General features: G+C 47.8%; 1 protein-coding gene across 3 annotated transcripts in view; it reads right to left on the bottom strand.

The window, feature by feature from the left end:
* The window catches only part of RALGDS (ral guanine nucleotide dissociation stimulator), a 93,195-nt gene that overhangs the window by 66,408 nt on the left and 6,290 nt on the right, over positions 1–20,497 (bottom strand). The window contains exon 1 of one of the 3 annotated variants that reach the window (XM_035102190.2): positions 2,292–15,914. The exons of 1 other annotated variant lie outside the window; for it this stretch is intronic. In XM_035102190.2, coding sequence (XP_034958081.1) covers positions 2,292–2,387 — 96 coding nt within the window. In that variant the 5' untranslated portion in view covers positions 2,388–15,914. Of the gene's footprint in view, positions 1–2,291; positions 15,915–20,497 lie in introns of those variants that run through there. One more of the 3 variants, XM_035102188.2, reaches the window with a different exon arrangement.

Raw genomic sequence — 20,497 nt, 5'->3', positions numbered from 1 at the left:
GCAAATTGCCATGCACCTGCTACATAATGAAGCATGCGTTGTTACATGGCGGGGTATTGCCGCCCCCAGCAACTCCAATCCGCACGGTGCGGCGGGGGGGAGGGTGCCACGGCGTCCCCCCTGCGACTCCCAAGCCGAGCCTCCAGCCTCCCAGTAAAAAGTCCGCACCAGCTTTTTACTGGGAGGCTGGAGGCTCGGCTTGGGAGTCGTGGGGGTGGGGGCGCCAAGTGGCACCCCCAAGAGTGGAACCCGGGGTGTACCGCCCCCATCGCCCCCCCATTGCGATGCCCCTGGAGGGGGTAGATTGGGGTGGGTGAGGTAGAAGAGGAGGGGGTTTGGGGGACAGGCAGTTGGCAAAGGGGCTGGAGGGTAGGTGGGGTTGGCAAGTGGAACAAGCAGGAATCGTAGGTGTGTTTTTTAAAAATCAAAAACTGAATTTCAGATTGGAAAAACAAGAAACTGAAATGGACACATTCACTTCTTCCTACCCCAATGCTGGCCATGCCTTTCCTGAAAAGCACACTATGTGTGTTTATGCAGAGCACTCATGGAGTCATATTGCACTCCCACCTTCCTGAAGTTTACTAAAATGCATGGTTTCTCTCTGTCACCACCACCTCCTGACACCCGCCCCCCACTATTACAATGACATGGATTTTTACAAGTTAATAACAATGATAGATCTGGGGCTGGAAGTAACTGGATTCCTGCCCCCCCCCCTTAATTCAGCAGCAACCAGCAGAATGCAGCAAAGCTTGGAGGAGAGTCCAGCACAGGATCCAGCAAAGAGAAAGTAATTTATAGCTCTTCCCGGAGGGACAATTCTGCTCTGTGGACGGAATTCCACTTCTGAAATTCCACTCCCTCAACTACCCTGTTTTGGCCCATCTCCAAGCAGCTCAAACGGGAATGCTCCCAAGTGCTGCAGAAGTAAATAGTGACACTTGCCACGCTCGGGAAAATAGGCAAAGCTAGGTAGTAGAGAGCATTTACTCTGCATACAAAAGATCCCAGGTTCAAACCCCAATGGCCTCTCCAGGTATGCTGGGAGGGACCCACTGCCTGAAACCCTGGAGAACCCCTGCCAGTCAGTGTAGACAGTACTGAGTTGGATGCAGCAATTGACTGACGCTATAATGCAGCTTCCTACTTAAATCAGCTCTCAATTTCAGAAACATGAGGACTGGAACATCACTATTGTTAGGGGAAGGGGCTGTATTCCCATGATAGAGCATCTGCTTTGCATACAGAAGCCCCCAGGTTCAATCTCCTATGGCATCTCTAGATCTGGGAAAGACACACACACACTCCGCCTGACACTTGGACGGGCACTACCAGTAACAGCTATCAAGAGACTGAGCTAGGCAGACCAATGAGGGTTTGACTTGGTGCAAGGCACATTCCTGGTTTCCATAATCTACGGCACACTTCAGGTAGTGACTACGAACCCAGGAAACTCTGGGAGATACCTTCCCAGTGGCTTCCTTTTCTTTATTTTCTAAGAGAGTAAAGCCATATCTGTCATACGACGGCACTTCAAAGCAGAACGACACCTGCTGTCCATGCTACCCCTCAGAGCTTTTTGGTAATTTTCTAAGTTAACATTGGCCAAGAGGCAAGGTGCTTTGGGGAACGGATTGCAAATGCTGCATGGGGCATCAGAGCAAGGCAAATGGGGAGGGGGTGGATTTAACCGAGAGGGAATTTCTCTTGCCCAAGAGTATGATGCACATCCACCAATATGTGCATGAAATTTTGATTTCCCATCACTCCAGCCAAACTTTATAAGCCATGTGCATCTGGCTAATGGCCCATCCAGTCCAGCACCCTGTTCTCACAGCTGCCAGCCAGATGCCCATAGGAAACCAGCAAGCGGGATCTGAGTGCAAGAGCCCTCTCCCCTCCTGTGGTTTCCAGGAACTGGCATTCAGAAGCATTGCTGCATCTAACAGTGGACAGCCATTGTGAACAGCAGCCTTTGATAGCCCCTCTCCTCCATGAATTTCTCCAGTCCTCTTTTAAAGCCATCCAAGTTTGTGGCCATCACTGCCTCCTGTGGGAGTGAGCTCTACAGCTGTCTGAAGAAGTCCTTTCTTTGATCTGTCTTGAATCTTTCAACATTCAGCTTCAACATTCAACTATTAGAACCCCGGAACCCTCTGAGACAGAAAGAAAACCAGGCAGTCAAACGAGCCCTTTGCCACCCCAAAGCATCCAAAGTCTCTGGAGCCCAAACTCTGCCGCCACCACCACCCCAGAGCTCCCCCACCTAGCACGTGGGCAATACTCACGTCGTCGTCCTGCACGCTCAGAGGAATATCCAGCATGCACATCTGGAAGGGCTGCACGAGCGCCTTCTGCATATTGAACAAAGGTTTGGCCTCCATCTTCCAGCAGGGTGGGAGACTCTCCTCCTCTCCTCCTGTCCACCTCCCAGAGTTCTGGCTTTTCTCCAGCCAAAGTCCTCCAGGTCCCTACAGCTCATACCCTTAATGCCGTGGAAGCATCTTCATCAACGAGATGCTGTGTCTGTAACTGCTGCAAGCGAAGGTTTCCTCTTATTTTCTCTCCTTGGCAAATCAAAGGGGAGTCAGCAGGGAGAGGTTTCCTTGTGCGTGTCCAGGCGCAAAGACACACACACACACACACACACACACACAAACAGAGAGAGAGAGCCCTCTCTGGGCAAAGCATGTAGGGTGCTCCCCTTTCGTCTCACACCCACTTCCTGGCTGCCCCTGCCGTCCCTTCGCTTTGCTACCACTCAAGCGCCTACTGCATGCAGCTCCCTGGACTCATCTACCAAGACGTTGCAATGTCTGCCTCCAAAGGCACAACAGGTTTGGGTCTCTCTCCCCCCCCCCGCCTCCAGTTGGCTGTTGGAAGTCTGCGGCAACAGACCCAGCGGTTTCCCCGCAGTCCTCCGTTGCAGGCAAAAGCAGGAGAGCTGGAAAGGGGGTCGAGGGGAGGGGTGGTCGACGCAGCCACCATCACCCGCGGCCCCCTCCATTCTCTGCAGTGCATCCTTTTATTGTTTTCCAAAGGATCACATCCTTAGATCCCAAGGGCACCATGGTGAGCGGGGAGAGGAGAAGATTGAATAATTCATACCTGTTCAAGGCCAGGGAGATTCCCGAATACGGTGCATTGTCCACCAAAAAAAAGATACGTTTTATTTGCACCCAGTTTTGTAAACATGCACTTCATTTGCAAATGGCACAGAAGCCTTCATCATTCAGTCTCAAGCAGGGATGAAAGCACTGATCGCCCTCCAGATGTTGCCAGATTATGACTAGGGATACATTCAGTTCAGTTTGAATTTTAATGAGAAGCTACAAGGATTCACAGTTTCTCAAATAATATGCAAACCAAACCAAACCTCAGCAACCCTTCAAAATTCACACTCTTCCAAATTTTGCAGTGTGGTTTGCCAACTGAAGAATGTGTACAAAAATGCCTCATCTTAGGGGAAAGTCATAGAATTGATTATATTAGTTAAAATAACATCTAAAATGCAGTATATTAAGGCAGCAGTCTTCAGTCTTTTCAGACCTAAGACCCACTTCTAACTAAACATGTATTTGGAGACCCATTTATTAATCTTCCACCATATATTTGCACGGTGGTAATACTCCTGCTGTGCCCAACCTTGGATCAGGCTATGACTCACTAATGGGTCCCTACACACCAGCTGCATTAGGAGAAATCACTTGCAACATGTTTATTAGGAGAAATTGCACTGAAATGCTGACAGTTTTAGAAAATAATGACTTCACAAACCATAGCTGCCAAGTTAACCCTTTTTTAAAGGGATTTTCCATTATGCTGAATAGGCTTCCTCACGAGAAAAGGGAAAACTTGGCAGCTATGTCACAAACTGATGCAAAAATGTGGAGATCTCAGCTTAAGATTGCAAAAAGGAGAAGCTGAAATTGACATATTTGTCCACCCTTAGCTACAACTCCCATCACCCAAGACCATTAACCATAAACACAAGAAGACCAGCCTGGCTGCTGGATCAGGCCAATGGGCTACCTAGTCCAGCACCCTGTTCTTACACTAGCCAACCAGGTGCCCCCAATGAGAAGACTGCAAGCAGAACCTTGGTCTACAGAGGAAATAGAACATAATAATTTCCTTTCTGGATTGAGCCAGAAGCTCAGAGCATAGCATCCTGCCCTCGCAGTGACCAACCAGCAGGAGCCAAGTGCAACAGCACTCACCCCACTCGCGATTCTCAATATTCGTACTCGATATTATCCACTACAGACTCAGCTGCTTTCTAACCACTAGACCACAATAGGTAATTGGCATGCCCATTTCCCAGCTGGGAAACTGAGGCTGAGAGAATGACTTGCCTGGTGCATGTTCCAGAACGGGAATTCTGATCCCAACTACTGTACTGATTATGCCTCCCCACAACTTGAAAGTGCAATTTGTTTGCTCATAAGTGATTCCTATTGTGTTTCAGTGGGACTAACTCCCAGGTAAAGTGGTTATATAGGACTGCAGTCTCAATGAGAATGTTGCCGGATTTCCGTCAACAAATGCATTGTTATGATCCACAGGCTGTTTCCTCTCCCTGTTACATACTCTCATGTCAGAGGGCAGAATCAAAAGGTTTTTTAAGCAAGGGGGCCATGGAAACAAACTTGGCCAAAAGCAACAAGGGGCACTTGTTTTGAGGAAATCCCCACCCCTTTTGAATTGTCTGGGGGCCCTAAGCATCCTCCTTCCAAGGTGGGTCAGTGGGAAGGGGAAAGAACATAATCCTGACAAGGAGCCAAGCAGTGTCTTTTGTTTTTCGTTGTCTGACCTGAACATGCTATAAAAAGATGTAGTTGGGCACAGAATCCACTCAGTCACTATTCTGTTATAACCACTGTTCTGCATAGTAAACAGTTTGGTTAGCAACAAACCTTTTGTATATATTAATGGGCCCAAGCCATTCATTGGTGTGGAGGCTGGTCCATTAGGACAAATGAGGGAACTGCCCCACCAACCTTAGTCTGCCCTCAGCCAGCCCCCACCTGCCTGCTTTTTTACTTTCTTACTTACAACCAGTCCACTCTCAGCAGGAAAGAGGATGGGAAGAAAACTAGAATTACTGGTAGTTGGCTCTGCCTGCCATTGTCTCTGGTGTCACCTACTGTTGGGCTCCGTTCCTTCTGCCCTACCTCCCCCGCAACGGGCACCAACAATCACAGAGAGCACCTGCTCCCACACCATCCTGCTTGCACCTTAAGTTCTATTTCAGACGGTCTCCCAGTGTGCCCATCCCCTAGTTTGGTGTGGTTGGGTGGCCAACAAGGGAGAGGTCCTTCTCTCTGGTGGTCCCACAGCTACCAGAGGTTCCAGCTGAACCAAGAGATTCAAATGACAAGAGATTCCAACTAAACATTAGGAAGAGCTTTCTGGTGGCAAGACAATTTCCACAGTGGAACAGACTTTCTCGGAAGGCAGTGGACTCTTCTTCATTGGAGGCTATGAAACAGAGGTTAGATGTCCATCTTTCAGGGAGTCTTTACCTGTGATTCCTGAATTGCATAGGGGTGGTCTTGATGGTCCCTGCAAATCCTACAATCCTATGATCATATGACAATGGGTGAAGTTTTGGATGTCCCACAAAAGTGGGAGACCATTCACACTCTCAACAAGTCAGTAGGTTGCTGAGTGATGTGCAATTTGTGTGTGAACTGGGCCTGTCTCAAGGGCAGAGGATGGGGGTGGAGGGTGAGTGTGAAACCAGACAGATCTGCTAGTCCACTCCAAGTCGTAATCCCCAATGGAATACTGCCATGCTGTCCAGAATATGCATGCAAAATTAATCTGCAATCAAGACCTTACACAATGCTGGCTGGCCTCTTAATAGGTACAGACATCAATTAGCAATGCAAAACAAACAGATAACGAGCATTAAAGAAGGGGGGGAAACACATTAGGTTTTTCTCAGGGATTCAGAAGCATGATTAGCACTTGCTGGAGGGGGGGGGCTTTTTACCCACCCCCACCCAAAGCCAACAAGCGCCAAAATCTCTTACAGACATGGCTGCTGCTGCTTCAGCTCCAGGAAAGAAAGAAAAAAAAGCAGACGGCTTTGGGTTTCCCCAGTTCCCCTCCATCCGCCAGGCGAGTACCACGTACTGTCTCCATGGAGACAGCCACATGCAAAGTTGCTGTGCTGATGGAGCACACTATGATGCAGGATAGGGCCCCCTTGTGCACAATAAGATCAGTTGGTTTGCAGGTGGTGGTAGGGAATCTCTAGGAGGCTGTAAAGATGCTGATTTGGAGAGCACAGCCAGCAGCTAAATTCCTCGCTTAACACCTCTAATGACTAGGCTTCTAGGCTTTAATGGATTTAATCAGTAGATCAGCTATGGTGAATCTCTGGCCTGCCAGGCTTCTGCATTTGGTCCTCAAGGCAGCTTCAGAGAAGCCATTCCACAGCTGCTCTGCACACCATTTGCAGTACAGTTTAGCATCAGAGGTGAGATAGGAACAAACTGAAAAAAGAGCCAGTATAGTGTAGTAGTGGTTGGAGAGTTGGACATGGGAGAGACCAGGGTTCAAATCTTCCTCCCCACGAAGCTTAGTGGGTGCCCTCAGGCCAGTCACTGCCTCTCTCATCCTAACCTACCTCACAGGGTGGCTGTTGTCATGGGATGACATGAGGAGAGAACCATTAGACACCATTTTGAACCAGGATGTGAGACTGAACCTTTCAGAACCGCACTGATTTTAACCAACTTTTGTGTGATCGTTCCTGAGATCAAGCCGCAGTTTTTCATCTATGTTTGGATACAGTCGGATAGCATTCTGAATCAACCGCGCTGATTTTAACCACTGACCTTTTGGTTTCTTAGAATAACCGAGCAAAGTTTAGACGTCACCTTGGCAATTACCGGTACATGGCACATAGATAAATAAATCATATCTCAAAAGGCAATGGCTGGTCCCACTCTTGCTTATTTCAATCTGATGGATCCTGGGAACTGCAGTTACTGGGGAGTGCAGCTTCATGAGGGGGTAAACTACAGTTCCCCGGATACTTTGTGGGAAACCGCATAGTTTAAATGCATGACAAGCATGCAGCCAAAACTCTATCTCTTTGCATCCTTCCTGATAACACCGGTTCAACTCAGCAGACTTTCACCTGAGGTGTCCCTGAACGCTGAATGTGTTAAGTTTTCATAGGCACCCCCTCCCCTTTTGCTGGGAAATCCAGAAAGCCTTTGCTAGCAGAACAGCTGGTGTTGAGAAATGTCTTTGGCCTCCAGGCGTGGAGAGAAGAATCTTACGTCATCTGTGACAGGCAGGCAAGCACATACACACAGACATAACACTGTGCTGTGTGCTATTAGAGCCACTGGGGGTTGACCCCAAGAGATGTCACTTTGTGCCACTTTTTCCTACCCCCCTCCTCATTTAAGCCCCACAAAAACCCTGTGTGTAGGTTAGAGCTTCGTGTCTGAGTGGGGATTTGAATCCTGGTCTCCCAAGTCCTTATCTGACATTCTAACCACTACACCACACTGTTCCTCCTCAGCTGAACCATGCAGATTGAGAGGTATTGTCATGGTTCAAGGACACAATCCACCCATGCCAAAAGCACTCAAGGAGGGTGCAGAGCAGGACTGTTGAAGAGTGTGGCCTGGGGAGAGTCCCAAGGACCAAATAGAGAGGCAAGGAGAGCCACATCGGGCCCCCAGTCCCAAGATTTCCCACCCCTGTCCTAGAGACTCCCACTAGGGCCCCAAAGATCTCCATGATGGTGTATACTTTGCACTCAAATGACCCAGGCCAACCCTTTGCAGTCTCCGTTTGAGCCCTATAAAACAAAGTCAAAACAATACTTGGCAACTTAACAGGTTGCATCATGAAGTTTATGCTGTGCCTTGCATATATGATCTGTTTATCTTCTAGGGAGGCTTGTGACTGCATTATAGTCTCAGCCTTAACCTTATTGTGTGAACAAAAGCTTGACGCTGCCATTATTCTGCGACCTTTGAGAATACTCTGCAACCTCTCCTTAATAGTTTTCCTAAGGTGTTTTTTTTATTGCCACAATGGATTTGATTTTTTTTACTAAAAATAAGCTTTCTTCCTCCTCCTAATTTTCTTACATAAAAAAATGAATCAATAAACCCACAGATGTTCCAGTTTATCCTTTCTGTCTTGGTTTCATTATGCTGTATAGCTCAAGAGTACCCCTTTGGACAGAAATAGCACACTCAATGTACGGGGAAGTGAGATTTCAGACAGTGAGATTTCAGGGCCCAAACCTGAGACCTAGGGTGGGCTCTGGGTGATGTCATGGATGGAAGCCCCTTGTGATGTAATGGGGTGGCTTTTTGAGATGAAGGTTAATGTGGTGGTGGGTGGGCTATAATTTGTAACCAGCTCCTGCCGGGCTGCATGCACAGTCTTCTTAATAGGTTTTTATTGTTTGAAAAGCCACTCTTGCCCACCTAAAGATGCAGCCACTCGCCAACCAGTGGATGGTGATGTGTAGATGGTCCAGTACGAACCCACCACTAATGTGCTATTATTGTGCCAATAACATGTCACAATAGATACACACACAAAAAAAAACCACAAAAAACACTCCACACCAGTCTAAGGGGGTCAAAACAAATTAGTCAGAATCAGGGCTTTTTATCTGAGCTAGTGTTCTCAGATGGACAGTGTTCTCGAAGCTACGAACATGAGTTTGACCAAACTGCGGGAGGCAGTGCAAGACAGGAGTGCCTGGCGTGCTATGGTCCATGGGGTCACGAAGAGTCGGACATGACTAAACGACTAAACAACAACAACATCGGAACTAGAACTCATCAGAACTCAGTTCTGGCACCTCTCAGGTGGGCACCATTGCCATAATCGGAGAACAAGGGAGGTGTTTGTGGTGAGTTCTGGCACCTCTTTTTCTAGAAAAACAGCACTGCTCAGAATACTTGCTGATCTACTTCAAATCACTCAGAGATTTATTGCTAGATCCTGATCAGCTTTCTGCTCATGGAGGAGATCCATGTCCAGATCTCAGCTCATTCACGCTAATTCGGGGGGGGGGGGTTTCAGACAAAAGAACATCTCTCAATCGTACCCTTTTTTTTTTGAACAACAAGACTCAACACCAGAGAACTTGTGGGAGGGTGACAGAAGTCACTGGAAAGGCCGATAAAACCTAACTAGCCGTAAAGGTAAAGGTAAAGGGACCCCTGACCGTTAAGTCCAGTCGCGGATGACTCTGGGGTTGTGGCGCTCATCTTGCTTTACTGGCCACTTGCTCACTGTCAACACTGAGAAATGTAAACTCTTGGTGGACTAAGAGCTGGAGCTCTGCTAGCAGCCAACTCCTAAAACAGAATAGAGGCTTTGGGGGCTTCCGGCACCAGACCTATGTAAGAAGCAGAACGGATCCAATCCTGCCCTAGCCCCAATCAGCCATTCTTGCTCTCTGTGCTAAGCTTCCCACCATAATCCCCTCCACCCTAGCTGGGCACTTGATGGGACTGTACACCATTGTGCTGAGGACAGGGGCCTCCTCCCCAAGTTCCTACCCCAACAGCTGATAGAAAAGCATTTAAGGGTATTTCTGAGTAGCAGAGCTGGAAGCTCTGTCCGAGGTCCAACAGAAATTTCCTTCCCCATTTTTTATTTCCGGGGGGTGGGGGTGGGCGGCAGTTGTTCACATAACTGTTTGGGACAATCCACAGAAGGATCAGACTGGATTTAAGCAGTATGGGGATTCAAACCCAGAGCCTCAAATCCAAGTTACAAAATCACCCCCCAAAATGCTGCCCTCCAGATACATGGAGACCACAGCTGCCATGAGTTATGCTAACTGGGGCTGATGGGATTATAGCCCCAGACACCCTGAAGACAGCATTCCAGGGAAAAGTTGGCATAAGCAACCAAACACACACTCACAACCATCTCCCAGCTGCCCATCTGACCTTCTTCCTGCCTTGGTAGCTCCTCAGGAACATCACGGAAACCGAAGTCTCCTCTCCCTTCACGAAACGCCTCCAGAAAGACCCTTTTCTTGAACATGCCTGCCTCTTCGGTGGGGTAGTCCTGGCCCTGAATATTTTCCATCCTCGAGGAAGCTCGCTCACATTCTTCATGCCTCGCTCCTTCCAAAACAATGAGTAACACCATCTCCCCACCGCGGCACTCACACTCCCTGACGGACACGGCCTCACCTGGATGAAGCATGCTTAATATGTCCCTCCCCGTGACCTGGAACGTGGAGTCAGGCAAGGGAGGAGCTAAGGAACTAGGCAACCTGGCTGTTTATCACGACAACAAAACCCTCCAGCTAAAAGCTCCATAAGCGTTAAATGCAAGAGGTACGTGTTTAAAAGTGCAAGGTGGGGGGGGGAGCTTACTTTTTCACATAGCACATAGTTAAGATATGGAATTTGCTCCCATGAGAGGCAGTAATGACCACCAAGGAGGATTTGAAAATTTACAGAGGAGGACAAGGCTGTCAGTGGCTGCTAACCATGATAGCTGTTCTATCCAGTGGCGGAGGAAGGGGGTGGGGGTGGTCCGCCCCAGGTGTCATGCCTGAGGGGGGGTGACATTCGGCACACCGCCCACCTGCGACTCCCAAGCCTCCCCCAACTCCCAAGCTGTCAAAACCAAGGGGGGATGCGCTCCCGAGCTCTCAAAACCAAGGGGATCCGCGCACCCAAGCAGCTATCCCACACCTGAGAGGGCACCCTCTGTGCCCCGCGTCCCTCGGGAGCTTGCCCTGACCCTCTTGGTAGCACGCCCTGCTCCCTCGGGAGCGTGCCCGTCCTGGGCAGCATGGGCATATGCTCTGAATACCAGCTGCTGAGAATCACAAGTGGATAAAGTTGCTGCCAGGCTCAGGTCCTGCTTGCAGGCTTCTGATTGGAGCATCTGGGCTACCACTGAGAACAGGATGCTGGACTAGATGGGCCACTGGCCTCATCCAGCAGGGCTCTTCTTTTGTTCTTAATATTCAAAGAGGGACAGAGATGTGTGTGGACGTATGGATGTGTGTGTGTGGCTGGAGCATGGCCACATTCGAACTATGCATTAAACCAGGCTTCCTCAACCTCGGCCCTCCAGCTGTTTTTTGGCCTACAACTCCCATGATCCCTAGCTAGCAGGACCAGTGTTCAGGGATGATGGGAATTGTAGTCTCAAAACACTGGAGGGCCGAGGTTGAGGAAGCCTGGATTAAACCACTGTGATAACACCGAATGATTCTGTAAGCTGTACGTAATATATCTATGGGTGCTGAGAGTGGTTGGGAGACTCCCAGAACTACAATTCCAAAACGGTTTAACAATCAATTCCTTTCCCAAAGGGAACTCTTTGAGAATCACAGCTCTATGAGGGGGATAGGAGCCATGGCTGTTTAAAGTGGTATCTGTGGTGTATTATCTGCTACCTGGCGGGGAGGGGGATTGTTGCAAATAGCTATATAAGGAAACCACTCAAACCTCCATTTCCTCAACTTTGAGGAAGGCAGCCTCTCTCCCCACTGCTTCCATAAGGCCTCCTTCCAATCCCAACTCAAGTTGGTTGTCCCACAGGGAGGGAAATGTAAGCAGAGGGAAGTTCATTTCAAGGGTGTGTACAGCCCTTCCCTGTCCCCGGGTTGGCCTGGATTTCTACACACCATTTCACTTACAAGGAAGGAAAGTGAGGGGTGGGTGTTAAGGATGAAAGTGGGTCAGGATCCCCAGAGAGCTTTCCGTTGCTTTGATGGACACATGCCAGGCCGTGGAAAGGCCCTCGACTGACCTCCCTGTTAATGGGTCGGCATCAACTGCGCTTTGCCTGAGAATGGGCCCCTTTCTGGAGCTCTGCCCGGATTCCTGGAGTAAAACTCAAGGTGCTAGAGACTCAGAACTATGGAGAGAGGAAATTCAGCTGCTCAGAGATGGAAAAGGGCAGGAGATATTCCAGGCCTGGTTGTTGCTGGGGAGAAAAGGTGGCTGGTTTTAAAAGGGTCTAAATCACAGAGGTATAGTGATTGACAACAGCCCCTCAAGACAAACACAAGGCTGTGCACATTTAAAGCACACCCCTAGCCCAAATAATATTGGGAACGGCAGTTTGTTAGCGGCTTCCTACATTCCTCTATGCTAGTGTCTCATAAACTTGAAAGCATTGTTTTTGCCTCATTCACTTGTCAGAAAAAGGAGGACCTACCTGCATTCAGGCAGGGGACATTCCTAACCTTGTCTGGAGATGTTGGAAGTATGGCTGTTATTGTCGCACTGGGACCTTCAGCGTGCAAAGCAAATGCTATTGCCACTAAGTATACAACATTAAATTCTTTGAAACCAATAAACTGTCTTGTGCGGGCAACTATTATTAATTAATTGGGAGGAATTCTACATGTACCAATCATATACCAATCAAGTGTTTGTGCTTCCATTTTGGAGTCAAAGGAGCAACGTCATGTTGAACCCCCAGCCAACCAACCATACAATGGCGAGGTAGCTTTTGTGAGCACATTCAGGCCTTGTTCAAGGGAGCAAACGGGAGTTCAGATCGCAATACCCAAAGCCCCCAGGCCCTTCTGCCAGGTTTGTCATGTCAGTGCTGTGAAGAAGGCGGAATGTATCTGCCTTTTTTTTTTTTTAATCCCACTCTATTGCCATGGCAACTAGGACAGGCTTTGAGGCCTGCTTGGAATTCCAGGCTCTGCCCTGCAAAAATAGGTCCCTGGAGGCAATGCCAGAGCCCCTTTTCAAACAGAACACCCTGCCATTACTAGTGCTGTGACCACAGCCCCAGGGCAATGTGGGATATGGCCCCATGGCATATCTTCACAGATAATATACACTGGGACACTGATGAAAAGGGTGGAATCTAAATTATTATTATTTTAAAAAAAAAAATATAAACCAAAGGCGAGGCCCAGAATGCAACAGCTATTTCCCGCACCACCGTGACATGAGCTTGTGAGAACAATGCCTAAACCAGACATGAGTAACCTATGGACCTCCAGAGGTTGCTCAACTAAAACTCACACCAGCCCCAGCAAACATGGCCAAGGGTCAGGGATGATGAGAGTTGTAGTCCAGCAACATCTGGAGGGCCACCTGCCAGTGGTGGGCAGAGCAAGAGGCAAACAAGGGAGAGAGCCATGAATTTAATTTGTATGGCAGGCTAGTTCCTATACATACTTACACGCCCCTCTTGATCCTTCACCCAGGCAAGCAAGAGGCATAATTAAAGTCCAAAATGTTACCCCAGGGCCAAAAAGATAACCAGCCGATAACCTGAGGTCTCTCAGCTGCTCAAGCCTCTCTCCCTTCCTTTGTTGTTACTTTCAGAGTTTAGATTGCAAGCGCCTTTGAGCAGAGACTTCTCTCTCTTTGCTTATACAAGCACCCAAATCTCCTAATGTTTTATACTCCAATTCCCATCAGCCCCAGCCATCAAGGCAAACGGTAAGGGATTAAAGGAGTCATAGTCCAAAAACACCTGCAAGGCACATTACTATACATTGAAGAGTTTGCATAAATAAATCATCTTCAAGATTCCCATCCAGTGTTGACAGCAAAATGGCCTCTCTCTTTTTTTCTCCTCCAAAGGAAAAGAGAAAGATTGAGAAGCCAAGATCCTACTCCCTGAAAACTCAGTGGCACTTCAGGGTCAGGTCTCCTGAGATGACCCATGGGCCAAATGCGTCATGGCTATTGGGAAATGTCCTCCTTGGTGGGAAAGGCGTTTTCCAACCCAATCCCTCAAGAGCCATTGCGGTTCGAGGACCCGCCCCCCACAAGAAATAAAGACACAGTGACACATGGTATTTGAGTTAATGGGTAGAATAAGGCCACAACTTTATTGGTTAGAGCAATTGAGAGGTATTGGCTTAGGCATTGGACTCGTTAGCAAGCGTGACTCCACCCCGCTCGGCGAGGGGGTCATATCAGGTTAACACCCTAAGGAAGGAGCCTGTTGATGCAAATACAACTGAAAGCTCCCCCTGGTGTCACCGGGGGTCGTGCCATGGCCCTAGCTACCAGCAGGGCGTAGGACGGGATCCACGACCGCCAGATCCCTTAAGGGGATACCCCTATAAGAGGAGGGTTGGATGATGGCCACAACCAGTCCTCGAACACACCAGACGACTCCATATTCCAATGCCTACCGCCAAATACCGAAGAAGTTGTGACGAATTGCTATGAGGTAGGCGAAAAAACCAAGAGGCTGGTGCCAATTAGCCAACTGGATAAAAAAAACTCCTACCAGGCCCCTTGGGCAACCAAAGGCGACCAACCGAAGTCCATAGCAAAGTCAAAGCGAACACCCTAAGGGAAGACCTAAAGGGAGGGTGGGCGGGAGATCCGTTGAGGAGCAGCGCGAAAAGGGGCGATCTGGAGGCTGCCGCGCTCTTTTGAGACAGGTAACCCCGCCCACAGCTGGCCCTATTGGCTATCCAGGGCCCTGAGCGTGGCAGGAGGGATAGGTGGGGCAGGGGGCCGAACAGGCCCCCCTGCTCAGTGCGTAGAGCGGGTCCCGCCCGCAAAGTCCCCCCTCCCTGAAGAGGAGGGATCTTCTCAAGTTATTGCCACTTGCTATTTGCAAAGGAAATGGTTCAGGCGTGGATCACTCATCACAACACTGGGAGAGTAAAGGGCTTCTCCCAAAGAGCAAATGAGGGACTAAGGGCTATGCAGATAGTCGCAGGTTCAATCTTCAGATAGGCCCAAGAGAGAACCATGCCTGAAATTCTGAAAGCCACTGCCAGTCCATGTTGACAGTATTGAGCTAGATGAGCCAATGGGCTGGCTCTGTATAAGACAGTGTTCCATATTCCTACAAAGCTGGACAACCACCCATGTTCAACCACTTTTGGCTGATGGAGATGACTCCAGTGATCGAACAGCCTTCAGAAAATTAGGGGCATGTTCACATTGAAAACTTAGAGCATAGTGAAATTGATTCAGGGTTAGGTTTTCCCCCACTGGATTCCCCCCCCCCAAGCTGTTCACATCAGCATGTCTTCATTAGAGTCAGATTTTTCCCATTTGTCTACACACCAGGGGTCTTTGACGGGTGTGCATATCTTGACGATGAAGATGAATTAGGAACAGCTTGAAGACTGCAGTAAGTGTGAAGCTGGCTTGAGAAAAAAAAATGCAACACACAGTTGTATTTTATAACAAAGTACAGGATACATATGCAGTTTGGATAAAATCATTGGAAAACAGATTAATAACCCAGGTCTGGAAACATGGTGAGTCAGTGGGAATGTGAACACAATCTAGATGTCAGGGATAGTCCAATGCTAGTCCTCCTCAGAGTAGACTCTTTGAAATTAACAAACCCACTAATTTCAATGGACCTACTCTGAGTAAAAGTTAGATGGATGAGTGGTAGATGGTAGCAGTACTTGGAATAAACTAGCTCAGGCCACATTCGCACCATACATCTAAAGTGCCATGATACCACTTTAAGCAGTCTCAGCTTCCCCCAAGTTAATTATGGCAGCTATAGTTTGTTAAGGGTGCCGAGAGTTGGTAGGAGACTCCCCTATTCCCCTCCTATTGCTATAATTTCCAGAGTGATTTAACAGTCAATCCCCGTTCCCTGGGAACTCTGGGAATTATAGCAATAGGAGGGGGGGTAGGGGAGTCTCCTACCAACGCTCAGCACCCTTAACAAACTACAGTTCCCAGAATTCTTTAGGAGAAGCCATTACTTTTTAAAGTGCCGTTGTAGCACCATAAATGTGTGGCGTGAATGTGGCCCCAGAATATCTGAACTATGCCTGAGAATAGCTCCCATAACTGCCACATGAACAGAACAAGAATTAAGTTTGCTTTGGGGTTTAATAAACCACAGCTTAGCGTTGCCATTTAAACCTTCAACGAATTCATGAGGCCTGGCAGTACAGTTTGATGCTTCAGTGTCAGACGGCAACCTTCATCATGTCCATTTCCTGTCTCCAACATTGACAGAATTGAGATGAAGATGTCCAGACATTCCCACTGAGAGAACGAAAATAAGCCCCAGACATCCTGCGGAACAGGTGAGGCCCAGTTCCAAGAGGGACTGGAGATGCAGGCAGAAAGATAACCAGCTCCTCCTAGGCACAAATCACAAGAAACTTAAAAAGAAAAGAGTATTGTCCATTTTCGTGAGCTTAGTCCTGTCTAGAAGGTCAACCCATTTATCAAATTATCCAGCAGAGAGGGTGCTGGTATTCTTTTGCAGTTAGGTGTTTACCCCCACCCCCCACCCGGCAACCTTTGGAAAAAAAGAAATTTATCCTGGATGCAGCCTGTCACCCTTGACGTCAAACCCACATGCACAAACATTTTCTTTGACCACTGGCCAAACGGTGCACGAGGCAGGAAGGACAAAAGAAAATGGATGTGGAGAAGATTCAATAGAGAAAACAAAAGCTCAGTGAAGACGTTTGATTGCACATGATGTCACGCATGGAGTTGCTTTAGTGCAGGGATGGCCAACGTGGTGCCCTCCAGATGTTGTTTGGCTACTACTTCCATCATCACTAACAACTGACCATGCTTGCTGAGGTTGACGGGAGTTGTAGTCCCAACATCTAGAGAGCACCACATTGGCTATCCCTGCTTTATTATTGTAGGCAAAATCAGTTGCACTGAGTTCTCATCAGGGCCGTCTTAAGCATATCTGGTGCCCTGGCACCGTGGTGTGATGATCCCTCCGCCCCCCCCCCGGTTTCCCAGCGCAACTGTCTGGCGGTCGCAGCAGCGCAGCGCCCCCCTGGCGGCCCGGCATCCTGGCGCCCTGCGCCACCCAGCCTTGCCGTAGGGCCGGCCCTGGTTCTCATTTAAATCAACAGGACTAAAGTCATGGCTACACAGGAATCTGCTTTATCAGAACATTAACCACCTAGCTCTGTATTGTCTACACTGACTAGCAGCAGCTCCCCAGGGTTTCAGGAAGGAGTCTCTCCTCCCTGGGTACTGAACCTCTGATCCAAAGGTAAAACAGCTAAAATCCAAGATTCCAGTCCTCATGATTCTGAAATGTTTATATTTGTCTTTATAAAAATATTTATATTCCACCAGAAAAACCAGAGCCGTTTACAACTATACAGTGGAGGCTGATTTGAATAGTTCCATTGGAACCTGTCTTCTGTTGAGTCGGAGTATTGGTCCAGTATTGCTCAGTGTCACCTACACAGACTGCCAGCAGACAGTGATTAATGCAGGAGCCCACCTGATCTGGAGATGCTGGAAGTTGAACAGGGAATGTTCTCACACCAAGCAGAAGTTATAACACTCAGCTAGAGGTAGGCAACGTGGTGCTTAAAGGGCCAAATCCTTATGAATTTTATTAGTATTTTAGTGCAAATTTCTCCTAACACACACACGCACACGTTTGTATGTAGCTTTGACTAAATAACACTTTTTTGCAGCCATTTCCCCATACAGAATGCACATTTGTATGCAGTTTTCATTAATAGATTCATTTTTATGGTCACTTCTCCCCAATATATGCATTTTTGTAAACACTCTTTGGTTGGAGAACGGCACTGTAAATTTCATAAATATGTGAATTTCGAATGATGGCTGAGTTTTGGTTCTTGTGTCAATTCAGAAAGCACAAATCAGGTTGCACTGCCTTTAAATGAGAACTGAATTCAATTTCTCCCCCTCCCTTAAAAACTCAACCCCACTCTTGTGGAAACACAGGATGTGAAGCCTTGCTTGAGAGAAGAATTAGGCAGCATAAAGCAACCAAGGCCAGCCCAGGTCAAAATCAGAACGGTGACATTTTGCCCAATTGAAAATGTCTAGGTGGGAAAGTCTGCTTTGGCTTCAGCTATATGCTGTGAGAGGGTTGGTCTTGCCTGGAATTCTGAAGTGCTTTGAGAGGGAACACAAGAATACAAAATCGTTGTAACACGAAACAGCTTACACCACACAGTCAATGTGTTAGTTATTGAAGTGGCACAAGACTCTTCACTGCTTTAACCAGGTGAGAAGAGGAGGGAGGGACAACCTAATATAAGTAAAGCAGGAGGCTCCCCCTTCTGGCTGGCAGAAATGCAGCAAGGTGTTCTGTATGGAGCAGTGCTTCCCCCTTTGTTGTTGAACTACAAATCTCATCATCCAGACCCAGTTTAGCCAACGGCCAGGGATGATGCGGGTTTTAGTACAACAACAGCTAGAGATCTATAGTGGAAGACTGCTGACTTAGAGGAAGCCTCCAGGTGCTGCTGGACTACAACTCCTACAGTATTGTCTCTGACTGTTGGCCATGCTGACGGGGACAGATGGGAGTTGGAGTCCCACAATATATAAGAGGGGCACAGATTCCCCAGCTCTGATCTAAGGAGAGGCATTGCCCCCCTCTCTCCTATGAAGGAATGCCTCTTTTAAATTAAGAGGCATTCCTCCATCTCTTGTAGGCTATTTCTCAGATCAGGGCTGGGGAACTTGTGTTCTTCTAGTGATCTTTAGACGCCAACTCCCATCACCCCTGGCTGTTGACTATGCTGGCTGGGGCTGATGGGAGCTAGAGTCCAGCAACATCCGTAAACCTACAAAAGTTATCTACCCCTGGCTCAGAATAATTCCTGGGAGTTGTTCCAAGAGCATCTCCAGCTCTTTCTCTCAAAGGGAACTGATTGTCCAAAGCATTCAACACAAAGTGCACACATATATAGGCTACTGTGCATGGCCAGAGATGAAGGTCTTTTTTGCACACTTGTTGCATGACTGGATTTTGGGAGGTGCAGCCTGCCCTAAGGAGAAAAAATCATTTAATGAAACTCAAGATTTCATTGCTGATTGGGACGTAATCCTTGATCAGGGAGGGTGGTGCTCAGAGATGGCAAAAGGTCAAAGTGGATGAATTTATTTATTTAAGGCTTGTATGCATAATAAAAAAATTAAGCAGACATAGCCCTAGCTACCTTTGAAGGTGACCCGGAAACTACAACTAATCCAGAATGCAGCAGCTAGACTGGTGACTGGGAGCGGCCGCCGAGACCATATAACACCGGTCCTGAAAGACCTACATTGGCTCCCAGTAAGTTTCCTAGCACAATTCAAAGTGTTGGTGCTGACCTTTAAAGCCCTAAACAGCCTCGGTCCAGTAGACCTGAAGGAGCGTCTCCACCCCCATCGTTCAGCCCAGACACTGAGGTCCAGCTCTGAGGGCCTTCTGATGGTTCCCTCATTGCGGGAAGCCAAATTACAGGGAACCAGGCAGAGGGCCTTCTTGGTAGTGGCACCCGCCCTGTGGAATGCCCTCCCATCAGAAGTCAAGGAAATAAACAACTATTTAACTTTTAGAAGATCTGAAGGCAGCCCTGATTAGGGAAGTTTTTAATGGTTGATGTTTTATTCTGTTTTTAATCTGCTGGGAGCTGCCCAGAGTGGCTGAGGAAACCCAGCTGGATGGGTGGGGTATAAATAATAAAAAATTATTATTATTATTAGCACAAGCTTTTCTTAGCAAAGGCGAAGGACCTGGAAGGGTGGAGTTCAAATCCCTCATCCACGAAGGGTGGCCTTAGGTAAGTCACTCTCTCCAGGCCTAACCTACCTTACAGGGTTGTTGTGCAGGGATAAGGAGAGAAGCCTGTGTGCCACCATGAACTCCTTGGAGGAAAGGTAGAATATGGCTGTTTTTAACAGCTATTAAAGCTATTTTGCAAAAAAAAAACCCAACATGGACATAAATGGATATCTGATTACTTTAAAATATTCTAGGACCACTTTTACAGACCTAAAAGGGAAAGCTGAGAAAGGGAGGGGGGTTGGTAACTATAATTGACAGATAAATTAATTTGGGGAAGTGCTGTGCATGCAGACAGTCCAAGGTTAAATCCCAAGGGCATCTCCAAGTATGAAAACCGTGGAGTCATTGTAGAAAATACTGAGCTACATGCACCAATGGTCCGACTCAGTAGAAGGCAGCACCCTAAATAAAATAATGAGAACTAGAAACTTGATTCCCTGCAAATGAAAGCTGAGGTTCTCTGAATGCCAATACTGAACCACATTCTGAGACTTGTGTGTCTGTGCTGGCTATCAAGACTTTCTTACACACTTGTGCATTACAAACAGTCCCTTAAACCTGACATAACCCCAGCCTTCTTGAACACTCCATACTTCCATAAAATCAAGTGCCTTTAGATCTCATGACTTGTCATCAAACCACAAGACTTAAACACAAAGAATGAAACTGATTCTTCACACATACAACCACCTACACAACCGCATTAGTGTACAACAGCAGATCATATAAATCAAAACACCATCTGCTTCTGTAGCATACCGTAGCTGCAGTTCAACAGTTAAATGTCTGGACCCACCTGTGGCATTAATATCTGCATCGAAGGCAACTAGGACAGGTGCTTTCCTTCAGAATAAGGGCTGTTGATAACTTGTGGCTAGACCAGGCACCCCCAAACTTCGGCCCTCCAGATGTTTTGGACTACAATTCCCATCATCCCTGACCACTGGTCCTGTTAGCTAGGGATCATGGGAGT

This window comes from Zootoca vivipara, chromosome Z (genome assembly GCF_963506605.1).
Source record: "Zootoca vivipara chromosome Z, rZooViv1.1, whole genome shotgun sequence".
In the NCBI taxonomy this organism is placed as follows: domain Eukaryota; kingdom Metazoa; phylum Chordata; class Lepidosauria; order Squamata; family Lacertidae; genus Zootoca; species Zootoca vivipara.
This window is presented reverse-complemented; position numbering and strand designations above follow the sequence as displayed.